General features: G+C 36.5%; 1 protein-coding gene across 2 annotated transcripts in view; it reads left to right on the top strand.

Annotated features, from left to right (window-relative positions):
* Nucleotides 1-24,129, top strand: part of LOC133519622 (elongation of very long chain fatty acids protein 7-like) — a 57,072-nt gene that overhangs the window by 27,386 nt on the left and 5,557 nt on the right. Inside the window, exons 1-3 of one of the 2 annotated variants that reach the window (XM_061853654.1) lie at nt 13,939-14,064; nt 18,781-18,920; nt 22,264-22,454. In XM_061853654.1, coding sequence (XP_061709638.1) covers nt 18,851-18,920; nt 22,264-22,454 — 261 coding nt within the window. In that variant the 5' untranslated portion in view covers nt 13,939-14,064; nt 18,781-18,850. Of the gene's footprint in view, nt 1-13,938; nt 14,065-18,780; nt 18,921-22,263; nt 22,455-24,129 lie in introns of those variants that run through there. The other variant, XM_061853653.1, reaches the window with a different exon arrangement.

Here is a 24,129-nt window from a genome sequence, read left to right as displayed (position 1 = left end):
CAAGTATATGCAATTTTTACTGACGATTTGTGGCGCCCCCTGGTCAACTCTAACATAACAGTATGGTTCGACATATGATCCCCGATTTATCAAGCACGGCTGAACCTATTCGAAAAATTCTTCTTTATTAGTCGGAATCTGAAAATGGAAGAAACTCTGAATAATTAAAAGGACACAGTATAGGGATTTGGGTATATTTTAAAAAATTTATAAATTTCCAAGGAGTGGGTTCTTAGGAGGCTTAATTCGACAAATAAAATATTTTTAATGTATGTTCTCCGTTATTGTTTTATTTGAAAGGGCTATGCTTGAAGCTAAGATCAGGTAATAGTACCCTGAAGAAGTCGAGGCAACTCTTCGTATATTAAAGGAATATTTATGTGATTAAAAAAATCTGTGATCGATTTTTAATCGACATGATATTACTTACCCTGGTACGTCCTTAAACTACGTCCAAAAGAAAGGTACTTATGGGCATTGTGAATTTCATCTCGCTTTGTGTGGTAGGGCACAGCCAGTGGATGTCATTCCAGATCTAGAGCAGAGCCCAACTGGGGAAGTACCTCCACCTTACAGAAAACCGCAGCCAAATAACACTAGACCCTACTCGTAGTGTTGTGTTCCTGCCGGTAAGTAAGGTTGCCAGAGCTCAACGTGGGGGGGGGGGGGGTTTAGGGTCGGCAACGCGCATGTAACTCCTCTGGAGTTGCAGGCGTACATAGGCTACGGAGACTGCTTACCATCAGGCGGGCCGTATGCTTGTTTGCCACCGACGTAGTATAAAAAAAAAAACTTTCTATGAATCTCGTATTTATTGATGCAAGCGCCATATTAATATAAAATCAATAACATATTTTATAATCTAAATCGCATTAGGGATAAATAATATTTCAATAACGAATATAATATATTTTAAGCAAATTGTTTCTTAACAACTTGTTCTAGAAGGTTCAATATCTATGTACGGAGATGCCGAGATATGATGGAGTTCCAATATTGACTTAAGCATTACGTTTGAACAAGTACCTACTCTATTGAACCAACAAATTTTCGTTTGATTCGCATTTGGTGATTAGCTTATCTTTAGATTTATCCACGATTTAGTGATTATAGGCACTAATAGTAGAAACACCTATATAATAATAGACATCTATAAATAGTTATATGGATTCCTCAATATGCGCGTGGCAGACTCAGATATATTTTTGTGGGATAATCATACCCCGGACAGACGGGGGCAATTTAGGTTTGATAATAGTGCAAAGGCAAATGAAAGTTGAAGATGAAGCAGATATGTCTGCATTATTATTTAAATTACGTTTGACATAACTGTATAATTTATTTTTGCATATTTGACATTGTTTTTGTTTCTTATTGGTTTTATTATTGCTTTTCTATCAATTCTAGCTTGACGATCCTTTTCAGGTGAAAATTTCTATTTTATAATTATTGCCATGAAGCTATCTGGATTATGATGTTGTTTCTAGTTATTATTCGAATTAATTTTTGACGATCACAATATAGATTTATATAAATTGACATGAATGTAATTTGTAATTCAATCGTATGTGTAATAAATAAATCTGAATCTGATAGTTTTTTGTATTTGCTTACTTTCATTTACTATTGTCAAAATCTAAACTGCCGCCGTCTGTCCGGGGTTTCGGGATAATATCTTCAATTAGATCCGTTTTTTACTGCTATAACTCACCGGTTGAATGTCGGTAATTTTTATATCTATTTTCACTTCGAAATTGCACGCCTCGAAGATTTTGACGATAAAACGCCATCTTCGAAAATCTCGGCCCAAGCCTCCTACACATACACTTACGACTCAAATATAGGTAAAAAACTTAAGTAAGTCACCTGTTGTATGTAGTTGTGAGTGTGACGTGTTCGAATAGACAATACATGTTTAAAAGACACACACAAACAAAACAAATGTCTAATCGAACACGTCACAACTACATACAACAAGTGACTTACTTAAGTTTAACTATAGCGAGCTTTTACTGCATGACTTGCGGCCGGCAACAAAACTCGGTTTCGCAAGTCACGTTCGAGCCCATGCACGTCAAAATTTACATAATACCCGATCATCATCATCATCATTTTTATATGGAAAAGCTGTCACTCAAAATGTTTGTACACGTTTTTTGTAATTTTAGCACATTCATTTATTTAGAATTGTAACATTTAAGTTACTACAAACATATTCCATATTTTTTTTTTAAATTAAGCCCAACTAAAAGAGATTTGACGGAACTGTCATAGGAACCGTCATTCGACGCGGGAGGAAGATACTTGACGATCAAGAATACATAACTAAAGTCTATCCAGCTATCTATGATGCAGTCAATGTATAAACCACACACCGCCACGGCTGCTGAAGTGGTGGAGTATGTACACCAGAAGACCGGATACACGCTGAGGGTGTTCCAGCTTCGATCGCGCCACTACGTGCATTTCAACTCTTTTGTTGTGCGCGTGCCGCGGCCGCTGCAGGGGACCATCGAATGCGCCGACTTCTGGCCCAAGGGTGTCGTGTTTCGGAGGTTCCGGGGCAAACTGCCGAATCCGACACAAGAGCAGCCGATTCAACGGAGCCACGCCGTTTTGTCGCCTAAATAGTGTTTAGTTGTAATTTTATAAAATGTATATGTATGTTAGTCTGTAAGGTATTTGTAATATGGGCCTTGTTGCCTGAATCAAATTTTAAATAAATAAATAAATAAATAAAGCGCTGGTGGCTTAGCGGTAATAGCGTGCGACTTGCAATCCGGAGGTCGCGAGTTCAAACCCCGGCTCGTACCAATGAGTTTTTCGTGACTTATGTAAGAAATATTATTTGATATTTACCGGTCGCTTTTCAGTGAAGGAAAACATCGTGAGCAAACCGGACTAATCCCTGTAAGGCTAGTTTTCCCTCTGGGTTGGAAGGTCAGATGGCAGTCGCTTTCGTAAGAACTAATGCCTACGCCAATTCTTGAGATTAGTTGGCAAGCGGACCCTAGATTTCCATGATCTGTGGCAAAATCCCGGGATAACGCGAGGAAGAAAAAACAAATTTCGGTTAAGGAAAAGGTTGATAAGTTGATAACTAAAGTCTATCCATTTATTGAGGCCCGCGGTGTATTTAAAATTTAAAGCAAAAAAGTCATGACAAATGGTAAACATGATTTGACATTGACATTGATCGGTGTTTATCTTTTTCATAACATTATCAATAGTTTGCTTTTGACATAACGACAAGTTTTAGATGATACTGACGCAATTGGCATTGACATTGAAAAGAGTTTGTTATCGTACACACAAAAATGTATGGGTTAACTGGAAGAGATAAGAATCCCTCTTAGGGATAAGTTCGCCTATGTATTACCAAATTATTTTCCATCTGATGTAATATTTATTTTTCTCGTATGTACAATAAAGTGTTTACTTACTTACTTAAAATGTCACATTTTTAAAAATTGATCAAGCTAACTATTGAGTCGCTGACGGATTTAAAATATATGTGTTTATAGGATTTTTGTTATTTGCCTATAATTAAAAAAAATCAACTGATTAAATTATTAAACAGCACTAGTAAATAGATGGAGAATGTGCCTGACGCTTCTCCTATCATACCCTTATTCAGCACTACAGGGTAGCGGAGCAAATTCAACCCTATTTTAAAGTATATTTTTAAAAATCTTTTTTGCCCCCAAAAAATGTTCTTGAGGCAATCTCTCATTTTTACAAGTAAAAGTTATTTATCCAAATAGTCATCAAAAAATAAGCCTTCCATTTGGTCGGGTCTTTGACCTTGCCAGGCACGATCAAAATAAAAATAAAATATATCAACAGCTCTTGGATTATAAGTAGGTCAGTAGACATAGATGTTTCAACGGTGAGTCGAAGGTGTGAATGTGAACCACGGCTTGTACCAATAAAGGTATCGTTCAGTTACTGGCTACACCAACACTACTGCAGCTGTAATGCCGCACTGGAATACTGCTTTACGGGCGCAAATGTGTAAATTAAATTTTAGAACACTGATTTTGTGTCCCTAGCAAATGAAAATTGATTTTTCAAATAAACTATGTTGGTTTTTTTTTACTTTTTGCGGCGGCTATATTCGTGTGACTACTCGCTCTATTTTCTTTATAATATAAATTTTCGTGTTGAGAATAGATTGAGAAATACAACGTGTAGAGGAAAACAATCTTACGGTCGGATAGACATAGGCATTTTTCATAAGCTGAAACGGGAACCTTTGCTCACGCTCGGTCAAATATATGTAGCTTTTATACAATTTATAGTACAGTAAGTTTGTCTATTTGCACTATAGTTTTTCACTCATCTTCTTGAAGGTTAAATGGAAGAGATCACTTATAGGGATAAGTTATTCTTACAAGCTTTTATATAACTTGCAATGTAACTATAATAGCTTAAGTCTAAATGTCTTACTGTACTTATATTGTTTATCCTAAGATACTGGAATAAGCTGTGGTTACCTATAATTGGACAAACATCTACCCTTAATGTATGTAAGCTACAGATGAATTTTTCCCTGATGTATTGTTTGTTGGTGATCCTAAATAATATTAAAAAAAAACTATATATAACGTTTGTACGGGTCAAATCTTGCAAGATAAATTTAACCCACTTCCCGGTTTCCGATGAAGCTGAAAATTTGCATACATTATGTAAGTCGGGTGACAATACAATATTACGGTATCATAGAGCTGATCTGATGATGGAGACAAGAGGTGGACATAGGAACTCTGTGATAAAACAATGCAACCTAATTGTGTTTGGGGTTTTCAGAATTGTCTTGATGAGTATTAGCTGTGGAAAGAAAAATACAGTCAGCGATAAAAGCTTGTACCAAACATGATTTTTTTGCCAAATATTTATTAACTCTATTTATGTTATTATTATGTGAACCTGTGTTGTGTACAATAAAGACACTACTACTTAATGCTATTTAGCGCAGCGAGTGTGTTGCGACATAGTGCGGCCAAGAGTGCGCAGGAGTGCCGACATAATCACCCACTTGAGCGGGCTGACCGCAACGCACATCAGAATGAACTCCGAGTACGGACTATTAGGCTCTCCTGTCTTATTTGCAAACATTGACATTTAGTCACCTGCAATAATTTACGGGGTGAATATATAAATCATACTGAGCAACTTTTACTGTAGGACTAACCCCGAAATTGTAAAAAATGGCTGTTTCATACAGTTTGGCTGTCTGACCTTGACATTTTGTATGGGAAAGGGATGGTTTGATTGGTTTTCGCGATTTCGGGGTGGGTCTCATAGTAAAAGTAACCCCGTAAATTATTGCAGGTGACTAAATATAAACCCTGTAAACTATTCAGTAGACGTGAAGAGGATCAAGATTACGCTTTTAGTAAATTATAAGCAAATGTTTCGTATTTGTATTAGTGAGATTAAAGTTTTTTGTGGAATGTCGAAAAAAAATTTTTTTTTTGTACGCCGAGCATGGTCATTCTACAATAGAATACTACCGTCAAATACCGATATCCTGGTGTCAACTTCAATGTCATCAGTCAGGCTACATTTGAAAACTCGTATCTTTACGGTTACAGTTACTGCAAGAGGTACAGACAGAGAAGGTATTTATTATTATTATTATTATTATTTTTTATAGGACATTATTACACAAATTGACTAAGTCCCACAGTAAGCTCAATAAGGCTTGTGTTGAGAGTACTTAGACAACGATATATATAATAATATATAAATATTTATAAATACATAGAAAACACCCATGACTCAGGAACAAATATCCATGCTCATCACACGAATAAATGCCCTTACCAGGATTTGAACCCGGGACCATCGGCTTCGTAGGCAGGGTCACTACCCACTAGGCCAGGCCGGTCGTCAGATTAGGTGTAAAAATAAAATGATTAACTTGCATAGGTATCGCGTTATCAATTATAGCGACATCCCGCTCGCACGTCGGAGCGCGGTTTCTTTGCGGTGGTTCTTAGCTATGTCTAATAGAAATCGAATCAGCAGTTTGAAGAATATCAGCTTTATTCCAAATTGCTGTATTGCATTTTTAGCATAAAATGGCAGTTGGCATATAAAGGTTAGTTTTTTTTTTTTTTTTTTATAATTATAAGGTTAGGTAAGATAGGATAGCGTTCAAAAACACTGCACATATAAACACTAAGTATGTAAGTTTTTTTTTACAATTGAGCTCATTATAAATCGTAGATCGCAAACGACCGACCTTGTGAACGCATCGCATGTAAAACAAGTAGTTGCATCGAACAATTCATAAGCAATACCTAATAAATAGGTGAAACAATGCATTCTGTTGGCTTTTGACCTGCATTATTAGCTGCACATGTTACGTCTTCCGCCTGCAATACACAGAAATAGTACAAAGTACGGACTGATTGTTTAAAAAAAACACTATTCTTTAAAATACCCTTTAAGAGGAAACTAACGCAAATTGTAGTTTTTGTATTATAATAATCTAATAACTCCATCTCTATTCTGCCATCGTGGGACTAGTCAGCGCGTCTAGACGCGGACTAGCTTTTCACCCTTACGTCGTTACTCTGCCACTGTAGGGCTAAGATGGTCGGCTCTTTATCATTTGTCACCATGCCTGTCACGTTCTAACAAGTATGTAAGCGCGAAAGTGACGAGCATAGAGACAAGTGATAAAAATGGAACCATGCTACCACCGCTGATTTGCACTAAACGCTACGCATCCAGCTTTATCATGCGAAAGGTTTTTGGTTAAGGAGTGGAATTCACGTCCTGCAAATCTATTCCCAGTCCACTATAACTTGGATCTTTTTAAATCGAGAGTGAATAAACATCTTTTAGGTAAGCATGTTCCATCCTAAACTGCATCGGCACTTTTAGGTACAGCCACAGGTGATTCAGGTGAGATTGTTGTCAAATGCTTATCTTAAGCTTAAGAACGAAAAACAAGGCATTTTGTTTTTATGCGTTTCGTGTAATATTACATTTTCGTGTAATCTAAGGACGGGTCTCCCGCGTTGCGGCGATAAGACTGCATGATTGGCTCGAATTGTGTGTGACACCGCTGTACTGGCCGCATTCTTATTGCCCTTAAAGCCCGTCCTAAAACATATGTCAAATGTATGCTAGGTCTTTTAAAATTTGCATTATTATACTTGTACTCGATGCGATTGAAAAGTATTTAGTTATAGCACATTACGTAGGTGTTTTAAATCGACACTAGTTCCGAATTACCTATTCGCACATGTATCGTACAACGTTTTACAGTACATAAAGCCGTAAATTTTCGACATAGTTATGTAATGTGCTAATTATCGCACAAGCGCGGTAAAGTAGCACTTTATGTACTGTAAATGTTTCTAATGCCATTGATTACTTTTTATCAGACATCTTCAATGACATCTTCACATCTTCAGCAGTGGGACGTATATAGGCTGAATTTTTTTTTTATTATTATTATCTTCAATGGAACCCAAAAAATAGAGAAAAAGGTAGCAAGAAAGGCAGTGTGGCGACGGATCTGCTTCAGTATCGCGTCAGTAACTGGCAGCAAGTTGCGCAATATGTCTCTCGATGGCCAATATTTTTTTGGATCACTGAGCCAATATAGTCAGTGACCTTCATTGTATAGTGTCCACCACACACATCGGAGAGGCCAAAAGTGCCATGTAAGAGATTATCATATAACTGCAAATTGATTGCGTAAAGTCAACAATGTAGCTATCTTTTTGAATCATCAAATTGAATTATCAGTACAGTGTGAACCATCTGTGGATCATAAGCCAATGATAGTAAATTCTGTTAGTAACTTAGTATGCGTAAACTATTACAAATACTGAGCTCGCCGGGAATGTGTACATAAGAAAGTTTGGAGAAATATCTAGTGAACATTATTTATTATACAGCGTGGGCTGGTTAAGCGCGACAGATTTTAAAGGTGTATTCTTGCTCACATTTAGAGATTAAAATGTGATACAAAGTTTTATGAAATCGGTCTTGTTTTAGAGATAATGGCTAATGGATAATGTTTCTCTAATAACTTAGAAGATCGCCTTTTTGGCATTTTGGCTGCGCCGCTGCCTCTATGTGATTTGGTTTAGGTTTTACCTACTGACAGACATAAAAGTTTAAAAGGAAACTCACAATTTTAATCTGTGAAAACAAAAACTTTACTTAGGTATTCGTTGTCATGTTTTTTTGGCCAAGATGCAAGAAGAAATAACCTATTAGAGCGTTTTCTTCTCACCAGTTTCAACAAAGGAGAATTTCTTGCAATTGGGTTTGTGACTGAGGTAAAATTTTATTCTTATATAATCTAGAGCATTGTTTTATTTATAGTAAATTACAGAAAAATAATAAATAGCTAAAACTAGTTTATTTATATTTTCGAGAGTAACTTTTATCTGCTGTATGTTTAAGAGGGAAGAATAGCTTTGCGATCCTAACGAAATAACGGTACTTTTTCTATGAAATTCCATTTTAGTAGAAAATGGTTTCCACTAACTAAATCTTAAGAAATCCCTTTGATTTTGGTGTCATACGCTTCAGCATAGCAGCATAGCTTCAGCATATTCTAGGTTTATAGGTTTCGCTTTTAAATAAATATATTTCTTATATTGAAAATTTTGAAAATAAAAGAAAAACCTGTAAACTTAGTTTCTCATTCTGTCAATATAAAAATTAAGCATTAAAGAAAATTTATAAGAACTATAAATGAAATCATAGGCGTGTGGACCCCTTCTGAGTAAAAGCCTCCCCCAAAGTGTTCCATGTATCTCTGTCTGTGGCTGTATCGAGCCACCTTTGCCCTGCTGTCGCTACTATCTCGTCCGCCCACCTGGCGCGCGGACGTGCTCGGGCTCGCGTGCCCCGTGTTTCTGTCAATAACAGACTAAAAAATTATGGAGAATATTGGACCCGGGTACGTCCTTAAACTACGTCCAAAAGAGAGGTATGGGCATTGTAAATGTCATCTCGCTTTGTGTGGTAGGGCACAGTCAGTGGATGTCATTCCAGATCTAGAGCAGAGCCCAACTGGGGAAGTACCTCCACCTTACAGAAAACAGCAGCCAAATAACACTAGACCCTACTCATAGTGTTGTGTTCCTGCCGGTGAGTAAGATTGCCAGAGCTCAACTAGAGGGGGCGGGTTTAGGGTCGGCAACGCGCATGTGACTCCTCTGGAGTTGCGGGCGTGCGAGGGCTGCGGTGGCTGCTTGCCATCAGGCGGGCCGTATGCTTGTTTGCCACCGACGTAAAAAAAAAATGAAAAATATTTAGAAGTGGGAAAACATTTTCTCTTTTCGTACGAGTACGTGGTATATTTCCCTGTTAATTCTTTACCACCGACGAGCATTTGACGGAATTTCAAAAAAATTCAATTTAGAAACGAAAAAGTTCAGTCCTCATACAAAAATATGTATTTTGACTCAATGAAGTTAACTTTACATATTAATTTGATATAATGTATTCTAAAAATTACCTACCTACTACTACTAGTACTGACTAAGTATATACCTTAAAAAGCTAAAACCCGTTCTGAGCCATGCCGGGTCCAAAGGTTCCCATCACACTAGCAGCATTACCCCGCTGTATGGTGATGGAGACATGTTGAACAAGCCATGACTCAGAACGGGGGTGCTATAATTGACACGGTTTTTAACCCTTTACCAGGCTAAGGGATATATATTTCCCACATGCGGCTCTTCAAACATGTGTTCTATTTTCGATGAGTAAGACTGACATTCGATTGTCATTTTTGAACTGTCAGCCTGGTAAAGGGTTAAAAAACTTTATTTTTCAAAAATATTGTGTCATATCCGCGTTTTATACGATAATTTATACTCTGTTAACAGAAAATTGTCTCAATAATTGTGACATATCCAAAACTTTGTGTCATGTCAGACATTGTACGCTTAACATTTACTCATCAAAAACAAATATCGCAATAAAATAATTAAAATGCTATTATTTCATGATTACCACTATATTAAAAATATTTGTATGGTACTAGTAAACATATGTGGCTAAATGATAAATAAGTTAAATCTTTCCTAAGTATAAAACTTTAGGAAAATAATATTTTTTTCCCTTTTTTCGCTGTCCTGCAAACCAATGTAAGAAATGGCGTATGGCACAAACGTATTATTCTCACTCGACGATTAGGTACCGCTGCATTATAATTATTGCGATGTCAAAAATCCGGGAAGTAATATCGCGCTGCAATACTGCTGCCGTAATGCAATCGGCAGTAATGTCGCGCTGCAATACTGCTGCAGTAATGCGATCGGCAGCAATGTCGCGCTGCAATATTCCTGCAGTGTTGCAATCGTCAGTAATGTCACGTTGCAATCTGTTGCAGTAATGCAATGGGCAGTAATGTCGCGCTGCAATACTGCTGCAGTAATGCAATGGGCAGTAATGTCGCGCTTCAATACTGCTGCAGTAATGCAATCGGCAGTAATATTGCGCTGTAATAGTGCTGCAGTAATGCAATGGGCAGTAATGCAATCGGCAGTAATGTCACGCTGCAATACTCCTGCAGTAATGCAATCGGCAGTAATTTCGCACTACAATAATGCTGCAGTAATGTTACAGACTACAGGAAACGTCAAATTTAATAAATCAACAAATTTGATATTCAGGCTCTATACCATGATATTTTTCTCAAAATTATTCTTTATCTAAGCACATGTCGGATTTGACAAGGCAGCAATGGAGTCCATTGACCTTGTTGTAACCATACAATTTGTGGGCAGACTATATGAAGAATATATCATCGTCTAAATCTCTTAACGTAATTGGGTGACTTTCAAAATTTTTGAACACAGTTAAGGCCTTAATTGATTCTTATTTGAGTACAGTCAAGGTATTAAATATCGATACGGACAAAGGGCCAAAAATATGTATACACGGTGTATACATATTTTTGGCAATAAGGTCTTATTGCCTTCATATTAAGGTAGTGTGTACATATTTTTGTCACTGTCCGTATCGATATTTAATACCTTGACTGTACAAGTAAACTATTATGTGTACCCATACTTCGTTTTCTGAGCATTAGAAAGAAGGTGAACAATATTGATATGTCCGTTTATGGAAAAACACGTCTAAAAAAGTCACATTGTGTTCATTTTTTGCATGGATCCAATTAAAATCTATAAATCAGACCAAGCTAAGTGTGCACTGAATTTGGCGTGACTATTTTTTTTAATGATATATGATTTTAAGGTTGTCTGGAAGAGATCGCTTTTTAGCGATAAGACCGCCTGTTGTTTACCTCTTCTTTATGTGTTGTATTATTTGTACTGTTTCTGTATTGAGGTGTGCAATAAAGTGTATTTGTATTGTATTGTATTGTATGAGGCAAAGGAGCAGACGGATCACCTGATGGTAAGCGATTACCGCCGACCATGGACACCTGCAACACCAGAGGTGTTGTAAGTGCGTTGCTGGCATTTAAGATGGGAGTACGCTCTTAAAAACGTCATAATTTCCTAAAGAAAATACTTTTGTAAACACTCATTCTCATTGCAAGATCTGTGCAGAGTTAATTAAGAATAAAAAACCGGCCAAGTGCGAGTCGGAATAGCGCACGAAGGGTTCCGTAACATTATCTATAAAAACAGCAATAAAATAATGTCTATTGTATGGGAGCCCCCTTCAATATTTATTTTATTCTGTTTTTTGTATTTGTTGTTATAGCGGCAGCAGAAATACATGATCTGTGTAAATTTCAACTGTTTCACTATCACGGTCATTGAGATACAGCCTGGTGACAGAGGGACAGACAGATGGACGGACAGTGGAGTCTTACAATTAGTAGTAGGGTCCCTTTTTACCCTTTAAGTACGAAACCTAAAAACAAGCATTAAATCATTGTTTGAAAAGTTTTTTATCGTGGCACCAAAATCTTCTTACATGAATAACTTGAATTTGTCGACAAAAACCCTTACATTTTGTGGTGTGGATGGATTACCAAAAAATAGTTTTCATGGCATTAGTTTATAATTTATTTATAAAAAAATACGTGACATTTGTCACCTGCATTTTCCTCTCAATGGCCTATTAGCCTAGATCATAATTAGGTTCGTCCTAAGCAATATAAGCTAACATCTGACGTTTTCCCGTGGTCTTTGGACCGAGGTATTCAGGCCAACAAGCCTAGACATTTCGTCACAGTTACTAAAACAAACAAGACTAGCCTGTATTGCGATAGTGTTAAAGTGCATTAGAAACGCATGAATTAACCTGGCTTGTATGTATACGGCAAAATAACAAGAGCCCTGGTATGTATGGGAGTGTATAGTTTGGAGGGGTCTTCGTAAATTGGTACTTAGTTTTACTACATCAGGTGTATGGGCTGAGTTGCAAAATGTATTGGTTTAGTATTGGTTAAACAGGAGAGTATGTTATTGATGTTCTAAGTAAGATGAGCCTTTTTGAAATTGCAATATTTTAGTTCATGTTTTGCTTGAGTAAGTGAGATTTTAATTGCTTATGCTAACTTTTGACCGACTTCCGAAAGAGGCGTTACTCATATCTAGGTAATGTATTGTTAGGTAAATTATGCTCATTAGGTATTTCGACATAGACTGGTGACGTTTTTTGTAAACTCAGATATTGAACCTATGTATAACTTGATGTGACTTGAAAATATGGGCAATAATTAGGCTCAGTCGTGTTCATTATTTTCGTTGCCTTGTTTTCGTCCCCAAAATTTGAGACGGAGTAGAGCTTTTTGTATTAGTCGAAATTTGTTTTTAATTTTGCTAATGTAAAATATGATCTACAGCTAGAAAAACATACAGCACTCGACTTTTTTATTTATTTAATAGAAGATATAGCAAGCGTGACAGAGTGGTCAGAAACACGACAATGAAAAGATTTTTGACCCAGTCAATGAACTAGAATAACTATAGAAGCCTAACTGGAGCACAAAAATGACTCCACGGGAATTGTGCCAAGATGGCCAAGAGCGGCACAATTGTAATGCACACAAGGTGGCAAATGTCAACGTCAAATATTGTAATGCCGCGCAAGAGTTTTGACATATGTAACAATTTCACAGTACAGTCACGTCTGAAAATATCGGTGCGAAAAATGTGCAAAAAATATGTATATACCTTAATATATGGGCAATAAAGTCGTGTATACATATTTTTGGCACTATTTTCGTATCGATATTTTCAGACGTGTCCGTACATATGGTTCTACTTTACTTTAGGTGGTGCATTAGTGCGATAATATGTACATTACGTAATTATGTCGTTATCGTATAAGAAAAGAAATTGGATATAGGGCAAAATACGTTTTTATAACCAAGCCGTCATTATACTACCTAATAGCAATTAATAAAGTAATTAGGTATTATTTATTCACCAATATAGAAACAATCAAATTATTATTATACGTTGTTAAATAAAATAAAACCAACTCAATGAATCAATTTTGATATAACATATCTAAGAATCACCGCTAAAAGAAAATGCTTTCAAATAGAAAAGCCGCATTCAAATCGGTCTACCCGTTTAAGAGGAATGGTTCCCCAGACACACACACATAGCGGTAAAACTTATAACACACCTTTTTGCGTCGGGGAGACAATAACAACGTTGTTTGAAGCAGATATATACGAATTATAATAATAAACTGTAAACTTTATATCAAATCGTATACAAACGTCATACCGCGCACGAATTGGGTGAAAATCAAATAGGCCGCATTGCCTCCCTCATTAAACGGCGACCTTGACTTACCGAAACTAACAAATACAATTTAAATCCAAGCAAAATTGAGCTTTAATTCTTATTGTTAAAGTTCAAATGCCAAGCGAGGAAAAGCGAAAGTTAGGAGAATTTGAAAGTAATGTTTATCAATATGGCCGCTATAGGGAGAGGAAGAATTCCTCCCACCCTCAAAGCTCGCTCAGTTTCATTCTGAACTTCGAGACGGACGCACGCGTGTTAATGTGCCAAAATGTACTAAAAATTATTCCATATTGTGCTATGGTTTGGTTCATATTGTCTTCCTATATCCATGGTGACGGTATGTATTTGTCCTATTTATGCGTACTTTAGAAAGGTCAAGGGTTATTGAGGCCTGCCATTGATTTCATGGGATACGGATTTAAAATGTTCTTTTGATAGGCATAGATAAATGTGTTAACCTTTTGGTACTACATCTACCTACTCTCGAATATTTTTTTGATTTATTTACCGTGTGTCGTGTGTTCCTGATTTGAGGCATAGTTTTACATGCTATAACAAATACATATACTTGGCAAATACCTACTTTTATCGACGTGGTATTACTGCAGCAATATTGCACCGCGACATTAATAATTACTGCTTTCGTTGTTGCTATACCTAAATGTCCAAATCGTTGTTGGAGTATTCCACGGGCTGTGTTGCGACTTTTTTCATCGTTTAGAGCAGGCGATTATTTTTCTGTGCATATTTTTGACCATTAGTCACAGACTCTTGTACCTGGAAATCTTCAGAAATTTCGCGTTTGTACAATCTCGTGGAATGCTCCTGTTGCTGCCCGGATTTTTGTCATTTTTGGCAGTAACGCAGTCGGCAGTAATGTCGCGCTGCAATACTGCAAATGACCATAACGTTTTAAAATAGTGTTTTCAATTTTGCTTATTGATTGATTCATTTTGATTTTATGATTTGATTATTTTTCTTAAGTACACTATAAAGTTATTTGGTAATAATATACTTCAGGTAACATTCTGATCCAGACTGCACCAGCGTTACTGTTGCAGTATTGCGGCACCACATTGCTGCCTCAAATATCATTTTTTTATAATACGTCTGTGGGATTGTTTGCAAACATTTTTTTAGTTTTTTTTTTTAATACTACGTCGGTGGCAAACAAGCATACGGCCCGCCTGATGGTAAGCAGTCTCCGTAGCCTATGGACGCCTACAACTCCAGGCGTGTTAAATGCTCATTGCCGACCCCTAATACCCGGTATCCTCGTTAAGCTCCAGTAACCTTACTCACCGGCAGGAACACAACACTATGAGCAGGGTCTAGTGTTATTTGGCTACGGTTTTCTGTAAGGTGGAGGTACTTCCCCAGTTGGGCTCTGCTCTAGATCTGAAATGACATCCGCTGTGCTGTGCCCTGTGCCCTACCACACAAAGCGAGATGACATTCGCAGTTCATGTAGATGCCTGGAAATTTGACATATTAGGCAATAATCTTACGGCCCAACACTGCAGCAGTAAAGGTGACGTTCCGATATATGTAGACTGCAACTGCATTGCTCTATATGCAATAATCTATCAATTTCCTCGATAAAATAATGTACGTTCGCCGCCGCATTACTGTCGCAATTTCAAGGTTCATTCCGTCACTCATTTTATTAAGGAAATTATCAGTTACAACGCCAACTATGATTCCACAACAGTTCGAATCCCAACGATACATTTAACCATGTGAGCCAGTTATTGGGTACCTACGCTATAGTTCGTGTCATCCACGATGACGCGCAGATTTGTCAAATCTAACCTTTAATAACATGTTAATACGAGTCAAGGTAGGTGTCTTTGTGAATGACACGATCTATACATGCTGTTAAGTTCCATTTTTAGGATTCCGTAGTCAACTAGGAACCCTTATAGTTTCGCCATGTCCGTCTGTCTGTCTGTCTGTCTGTCCGAGGCTTTGCTCCGTGGTCGTTAGTGTTAGAAAGCTGAAATTTGGCATGAATATATAAATCAATAAAGCCGAGAAAGGCGTACAATAAAATCTAAAAATTTTTTTTTTTAGGGTACTTCCCCTACACGTAAAGTGGGGGTGAAATTTTTTTTTTTGCTTCAACCCTACTTTGTGTGATATCGTTGGAAAGTTCTCTCAAAACAAAAAGGGGTTTTCAACAAACATTTTTTGATAAAGTGAATATATTCGGTGATAAACGCTCCGAAAGAAAAAAAATTGTGTCCTCCCCCCCTCTAACTTTTGAACCATAGGTCCAAAAAATATGAAAAAAATCTAGGAAGTAGAGCTTAAAAAATACATTAAACGAAAACTATAGCGGATATGATCAGTTTTGCTGTTTTTGAGTTATCGCAAAAAGTTTCCCCTTCATAGTAAAAAGACATACATCCACAGTTCATCCCTTGGTTGTTCAATCTACTATACTTTAAGCTCCAATTTAGCTTATTGTGACGGAAGAGTAACTACGGAACCCTACTCTGAGCATGGCCTCAATGGCCTGACATGCATTTGGCCGGTTTTTTATTTTTAAATGTGATGACTTAAACATCGTTTAAAATGACTAAGCAAATATATGTTGTGTCAAAATTAGCAACAAACTATCATGTTAAAATAATGTATGTAAATATTATATGAGTAAACGTATGTAAGCGATATTTCTCTCCACCTACTTGTGCTACTTTAGCTCGAGATGTTCAAGCATACATATGTAAATACCTACTTAAAAGTCGTGTAGTATAACACATTTTATAGATAAAGATAGTTTATTTTCCAATAGGCGTATACTACAAAAGGTTGTCTGGAAGAGATCGCTCTGTAGCGATAAGGCCGCCTGTTGTTTACGTCTCTCTTCATGTATTTTATGTGTTTCCATGTACATTTTTTCAGAGGTTGTGCAATAAAGAGGATTTGTATTGTATTGTATTGTATTGTACAATGAGATTATGAATGTCAAATATCATGATGAGTGAGTCATGGATGTTTTATTTGTATTTAAGTATTTGTATATTATGTACCTATGTCGTTATCTGAGTACCCATAAATAAGCCTTCTTGGCTAACAGTGGGACTTAGTCAATTTGTTTAAACTTTTGACCGCCAAAGACGTCATATGACGCGCGCAGCTACAGCCCAACCCATGCCTTCATGCGTACCGACAAGGTTCACGATTACGCGCCGCGTACGATAGGCGTGGCGTTCAAAAGGTTAAAAATGTCCCTATAATATTTATTTATTTAAATAAAGTATACATATATTTATTAGTGTGGCTACCACCATCAAACTGTACCCCTAGTGTAAATAAATTCGATTTTGAAACGTTTGCGTTTAGTCTCATTTTGTATTGGATTTAGAAAGAGCGCGCCAAGCGGGACGTTTTGGAAACTCAAAATCCTATACAAAACAAACGCGTTCGTCACGTTATGATGTCGATCAAATTTACACTAGGGGTACTGACATTCAGGGTGAAAATCTTTACCTGCAATAGTTAACGGTGTGAATATATACCAAAAAGCCAAAATGTATAAAACAGACAATTTTTATTTCAGGATTTCGGGGTTGGTCCCATAGTAAAAGTTGCTCAGTATGGTGTTGTATTACCCTTTTGACTTGTAAAATTTGTAATTTTATTAATAAGTGAATATGAATATGAATATGACGTAAATAATATTCACATTGTAACTTATTGTAGGTGAGAAATTGTGCACCCTGTATTTACCATTACCGTACTCGCGTATTAGTGCGAGAGGGATGTAGAGAAAGTAAGTTGCGCAGACGTTTGCGAATATGTCAGTTTGACACTGCTAAGTGCTAAGTCAGTCAATGTACTGTAATAACCTAATAACAATCATTAAAAGGTCAATTTTTTTTTAAATTCTTATGAGTGCAGAGAGTTTCAAAGAAGTTGGAGAAGTCCACGGAAATTTTCACAGGAAACAAAAGAAAAATTGATTTTAGAAATGAAAAATTTCGATTTTCATACAAGAGTGTGCAAGTTTCCGAAACATGGAAATGAAAATATCGTAATTTCGGCAACTCTCCGGTAGCACATCAGTACTTATGAGCGCTGCGATTATGTTTTTTTTTATCTACCAATCAGGTAATTCGATAAAACGCGTAAAATATCTGTTAATTTCTAACATAATACAAAAATAAATTATTAATTACGTAGGTAGATGAAATAAAACGCGTAAGAAGTTTGATTATACATTCCAGACACACGCCAACATCATTGGTACAAGCTAGTTAAGATCTTACTTAAAATTACCCTTGTTACTCGTACATAACCTAGTTACATTATCAGCAATGTACAAGGAAAAAATATTCTTCGCACAAAACCCGGTAATGTATTAAGAAGTATTTTTTCTTTGCACACTACCGATAACATTTCCAGTTTTGTACGAGGATGTAAATATTCTTCCTACATTACTTGGTTTTGCTCAAAGAAATCTTTATTCCGTGTACAAAACCAAGGAGGTTCTGCGAGTAAATAACGTACGAGTAACAAGGGTAACATTAAGGTCCGGCGGAGAACGTCATAACGCACATTATACTTACTAGCGTTCTTGGCACTATGGGTACGACAACTTATGACACCTTTAAGGGATTTCGTCGTTCAAAAGGTTAAAACTAAAGCAACCGACACAGACATGTCAGTAAGCTGTTAAATGTTTGCATAACAACACGAATGGTTGCCCACTTCACAACTCGGAAATGTCGCAAGCATCATAAATGGGCACTTTTTCTTGACTAATTATTATATTACTATAATTGTTGTATTTTGATGAAAAATAATGAAGTTTTTTTGAGTATTTAAGATTTTTAATTAAATAATATAGCCGATTAACCAACCCGACAAGCGGACGCAACTTAAAATGTTGTATTGCGTGGTATATTTCAAATCACATATTGCGTGTTTCATTACCAAATTGATGATGTATCAAAATAAGCTCAAAACGCTGACAAGTCGTTTAATCTGATTCGGGCTCTTAGCTATTTAAATCAGTAATTAAAATATTTCTTTTCATTTTTTCCAGAATTCAGCTAGTTCGTGCAACAAAAAAATGCGGGCCTGTTCAACGTGACAGTTCAAAAGGAACCACCAAGATGTCGTTCAAACAGCTCACAAACAACACTATCGCTAAGGCCTACAACCATCTGTTTGTGGAATTAGCAGGTATTGCAAACAATAACAACAAAGAAACACTACAAACAACAACAACAAACAAACAACAAACGAGTTATTTGTACATTATGTCAGGAGGACCTCCTAGATAAATACAAGCAACAACAAATAAAGAAACAACAAACAAAGAACAAGATGCAAAGAAGACCTAACTAGATAGGTATTCATAGCGTACATAGTTATTATTTTCGTTTATTCAGAAGATCTTTTATACTTCTACTAGGCTAGGTACCGAAAATGAGATCAAATTAACTGCCATTTTTCAAAAATGTATCCCCGATAGTGATTCAGAAACAATCTTTTAAAATAATGTAATGACAGTTAATTACTCTCTTTACACGAAATATCAATGCATTAAAACAATTAAAATTGGGTAAATGGGCCATGGAACCATTTTTTACCGAAATCCCCATCCACATGTCACTCGAATAGGTCAGGAACAACACTATCGCTAAGGTTTACAACCATCTAAACTGATTCTTCAACAAAAAAAAAACAAATAATAAGACACGATGAAGATCTACAAAATACACAACAAACAACAACTTACAACAACAACAGAACAAGATGCAAAGATGGCCTACTAGATTGGAGTGAGGTTTCATAATTTCCGTTTGGATCGAATACTTTAAATTTTGGCCCATTTTAAAATGATTCCGATGAAACTCAAATACCTAAACAACATGATTAGGTACTAAAGCCTGTAACCATATATTTGTGGAACTAGCCGGTATTGGGTTTGTGTCATTTTTTAGAAAAAGAAAAATCATATTTTAGATATAAGTAGCCTTGTGTATAGTTTTAAGGAAATTGCCATACCCCCCCGGGGTGCCATGTGAACTCTTTTATCACTTGTAACAACTTGTATTGTACCATGGTATGCAATAAATGATTACTTACTTACTTACTTACATTTTTTTGAGACAACTTGTGATTTCATATATATCCCAGAATGAAATCTTCAAGCCTGTAAATTTAGTCGAAATCTAACAAAAAAAATAGACAGCATAATAAAAATCGGCCCAAATGTCGTATGATATTTCACACATTAGTTTCGAGATTAGTATGAGTCGGGAATTGAACCCCAGGACCTCTGATTAACTTCAACTTCAACTTCAAAAATCGTTTATTCAAGTAGGCTTAAAAATAAGCACTTTTGACAAGTCAGTATACAAAAAATAAAATATATCTATATATAACAAACATTCATTGGATTTTAAATAAGAAATAAATAATAACAATTGGTAACAATTAATCAATGTCAAAAATTACATATAAACAAGGGAATAAAAGTCAACCTGAAGAATAATAAAAAAAACAATATAAAAATAAAAATCAGATGTTAACTCAGCCCCAAGCAGTTTTGTCATTAATATAATCTTTGATGCTATAATAAGATTTACAAATTAATTTACTTTTAATGTATTTCTTAAATCTATTCATTGGAAGATTAGTTATATTATTTGGCAGTTTATTGTAAAATCGTACACAATTACCTTTAAAAGAATTTTTGATTTTTTGCAGCCGTGTGGTTGGTACTGCTAACTTGTCCTTGTTTCTTGTGTTAATATTATGTATGTCACAATTTCTCTTGAAGTTATTGATATGCTTATGAACATAAACAATATTTGCATAAATGTATTGGCAGTATACAGTAAGTATATTAATATCTTTAAACTTATTTCTAAGAGAATCTCTAACCTTCATTTTATAAATTGAACGAATGGCGCGCTTTTGCAGTACAAAAATGGTATTGATATCAGCAGCATTACCCCAAAGCAAGATGCCGTATGACATCACACTATGAAAGTAGCTAAAATACACCAATCTAGCTGTTTTTTCGTCCGTTAAGTGACGGATTTTGCATACTGCAAATGCTGCAGAACTAAGTTTGCCTGCGAGAATATTTATGTGGGGGCCCCATTGCAGCTTGGAATCTAATGTCAAACCTAGGAATACTGTACTATTGATCATTTCTAGTTCCTCGTCTTTGATAGTGACAGTCGTTTGTATATTTCTGACATTTGTAGTGGTGAACTTTATATAATTGGTTTTCTTCTCGTTCAATAATAGGTTATTTACATTGAACCATTTATTGATTATGAAGCCCCACGCTTTACCAAACATGGATATACGGGCATTTGCTCCTTTATTTAAGAAATGAAACAGACCGAAACCCACTCATGTCATTCACCTCAGTTCTAACACTATAATTTGAAGTCTAAAAGTCTTGAATATAATGAGCTAGGCTAGACAAACTAGACATTCAGGAAGTTATTAAAAGGTTATTGACATTATACTTTTTGATCCACTACGGTTGACCGTGATCACATAATGCCTTTTAACACAATGGTTGTAAAAAAACGTTCTTTGTCTACGTGTGAAGCGATACCTTTTGTTGGGTAATCATAATGTTATATTAGGATTGTTTAACAATTGAACGCTAACTGGTTACAATTTGCAATGGTTAGCATATCAGCCATATCTGCACTTAAAAGAACTCGTTTAAAATGAAATCTTTGATATAAAATGCTTGATTCCTGCCATACTTTCTCTAGGATGAAAGATTGTATTTGACAGTTGTTTTCGTAAGAACTAATAACACACTGTATTTTATAGAATAGGTATTTTAAAACCACACAGTACCTCAACCGGGATTTCACGGTACTCGTAGTAATCACATTAATAAACTACACAGGTAACCTTTGCATTCCTATTGTATTAATTTTAGGTTACTCGTATTGACTTGAATTTGATTTTATATATTACGGATTGCAACTATGATGTAGCTCATCTTCATTATTATCATGACATCTGTTTCAAATTTTAATTATTTATCGGGTGCACGTATATTTTCTTTATTTAAGTACTACTCTTTTATTCATACAAAAAGAGCGGAACGAGGGCAAATCAATTTGGTGTTATTCAACCTGGTTTTTAGCTATTGACATGAACTGGGGTTTTAACTAGCAACTTTCATTTTAGTTTGTAGGCCTCCACTCCAGCCCTTAATGTTACTAGGTATTTAAGTTTCAAACACCATTCAAGCAAGAGCTTTTTCCCACTTAAGTCCAGATTTTTGCGGGTACGGTTTTCTGCAGGATCCCGTTTTATCATACGTGCTAACATAGTAACGTTCCCACGAGCATTCTGTTTGCGGGATACTGCACGTATACTACAGAAAACAGGATCCTGCAAAAAAACCGTACCCGAAGAACACTGGACGTAGATAAGTTACTTATAAGTACCTAACTTATCTACGTCCAGTGTTTTTGCGGGTACGACGCCTAGGTAAGACGCATTCTAAATATAGCCGTTTCATGTAATATTCCAGATCCTCGCACCAACGACTGGTTTCTCATCACTAGCCCAATCCCAGGGCTGACCATCCTCTACCTGTACCTGAAGTTCGTCAGAACATGGGGCCCCCGCTACATGGCCGACAGGCCGCCCTTCCAGTTTCAGAAGACGCTCATCGTGTATAACTTCTTGCAGGTGCTTGTTAGCTGCTGGCTGTTCCATGAGGTAAGTTTACATGTACCTTCCAGATCCTCGCGTCAACATCTGGTTCTTTATCACCAGCCCGATCCCAGGGCTCACCATTATCTACCTTTACCTGAACTTCGTGAGAACATGGGGCCCCCGCTACATGGCCGACAGGCCTCCCTTCCATTTTCAGAAGACGTGTACGACTTCTTGTAGGTGCTTGTTAGCTGCTGGCTGTTCCATGAGGTAAGTTTATATGTATCTTCCAGATCTTCGCAACAACGACTGGTTCTTCATCACCAGCCTGATCCCCGGGCTGACCATTCTCTACCTGTACCTGAAGTTCGTGCGAAAATGGGGCCCTCGCTAAATGGCCTATAGGCTGCCCTTCGAGTTTCAGAAGACCCATTTTACCCTTTGGGTACGGAACCCTAAAATGACATAAACAATTAGAATGTGGGACAAAACGAACGGGCTCAGCACTTATGCTGACACACGCTTAATTTATGCTGATACACAGCTTACTGTGTCAGCCATTTCACACAATTATTAAATTATAAATAGCTGACAGTCATTGTACATAATTGAGCAGCGCTGATTATAAGTTATTTATAATTTAATTTGCTCGAATTTAAACTATCGTGAGTCATACTGACAGTAAACAAATTTTTCATCACACTTGCTCGTAAAAGGTGTTAATACACGTAGGCGATTGCGGTCCTTAAATCCTAAATTTCGACGTAGGGATGAAATTTATTTGTTCATCAGACTTGCTAGGCGATGCGGTTCGTAAATTTGAAATTTCGACGTGATCTGTAATGTACGTATAAAATTGAGCAGAGGTTTTATTTATTTCCTTTTTTTTCTCATAAGTGTGACGGAAAACATTGTGCGTGCCACGGGCGGTACAGGAATTACTAACTCGTGTTAATTGTCACACGTTTATAACAACACAAATCACTACATTCGCCATTTTAGGAGTTTGTAAAGCGCTTGATACGAAAGACAGAGCAATATCACTCAATAGCTGATTTATAATTTAGTTAAATAGAGATTAACCTATTTAGGTTCCCAAATACTGCCAATGCTGGACGCTGTCCCAACAGTTGCCACCTTATAATTTAAAAAGTAGCAAATACATGAACTCGCATTGTTAACGCATGACACATTAATTATTTGTATCCCAAGGGAGGAAAAGTAGGACATTGCGTGCCGCGTGTAAACAAGTGTGGCAAACACGCGGGATGGAATGTCCTACGATTCCTCCCGTGGTGCGCATACTATTTTTCTGCTCGACGGAGGCCGAAAGCGGCAACTTCGTTTAGCGCACCGGGAGCAAAGTTGACGCCTTCGTTCTTGAGGGTAAAAAATCAATTTTCCACCACACCAGCTGGTAATGGCTCTCTATTGTTGAAACGAATGAGAAAGTTGCATTTAATCTAATACGAGTACATGTACATGCTAGCTTTATTTGAAGTTCATAAGCGCATTGTAATATGCCTACTTAGAAAATAAACTATCTTATCTTTAGGTAGGTACCATGTGAGGCAAAGTAATCTGATGCAAATTTCGAGTTGTTTCTTTATGTTCGCTGATAGAATTGACTTTTTAATGATAAATATTTAATGACGTTTATTTGTATAATAAAGTTAGAATATGCCTCGCGTTGGTGTGGTGAAATTCTTCGCCAAAATCGCCAATTCTTGGGATTAGT

The sequence above is a fragment of the Cydia pomonella genome, chromosome 7 (genome assembly GCF_033807575.1).
Source record: "Cydia pomonella isolate Wapato2018A chromosome 7, ilCydPomo1, whole genome shotgun sequence".
NCBI lineage: Eukaryota > Metazoa > Arthropoda > Insecta > Lepidoptera > Tortricidae > Cydia > Cydia pomonella.
The sequence above is the reverse complement of the archived record's forward strand: the minus strand, read 5'-3'. Positions and strand labels throughout refer to the sequence as shown.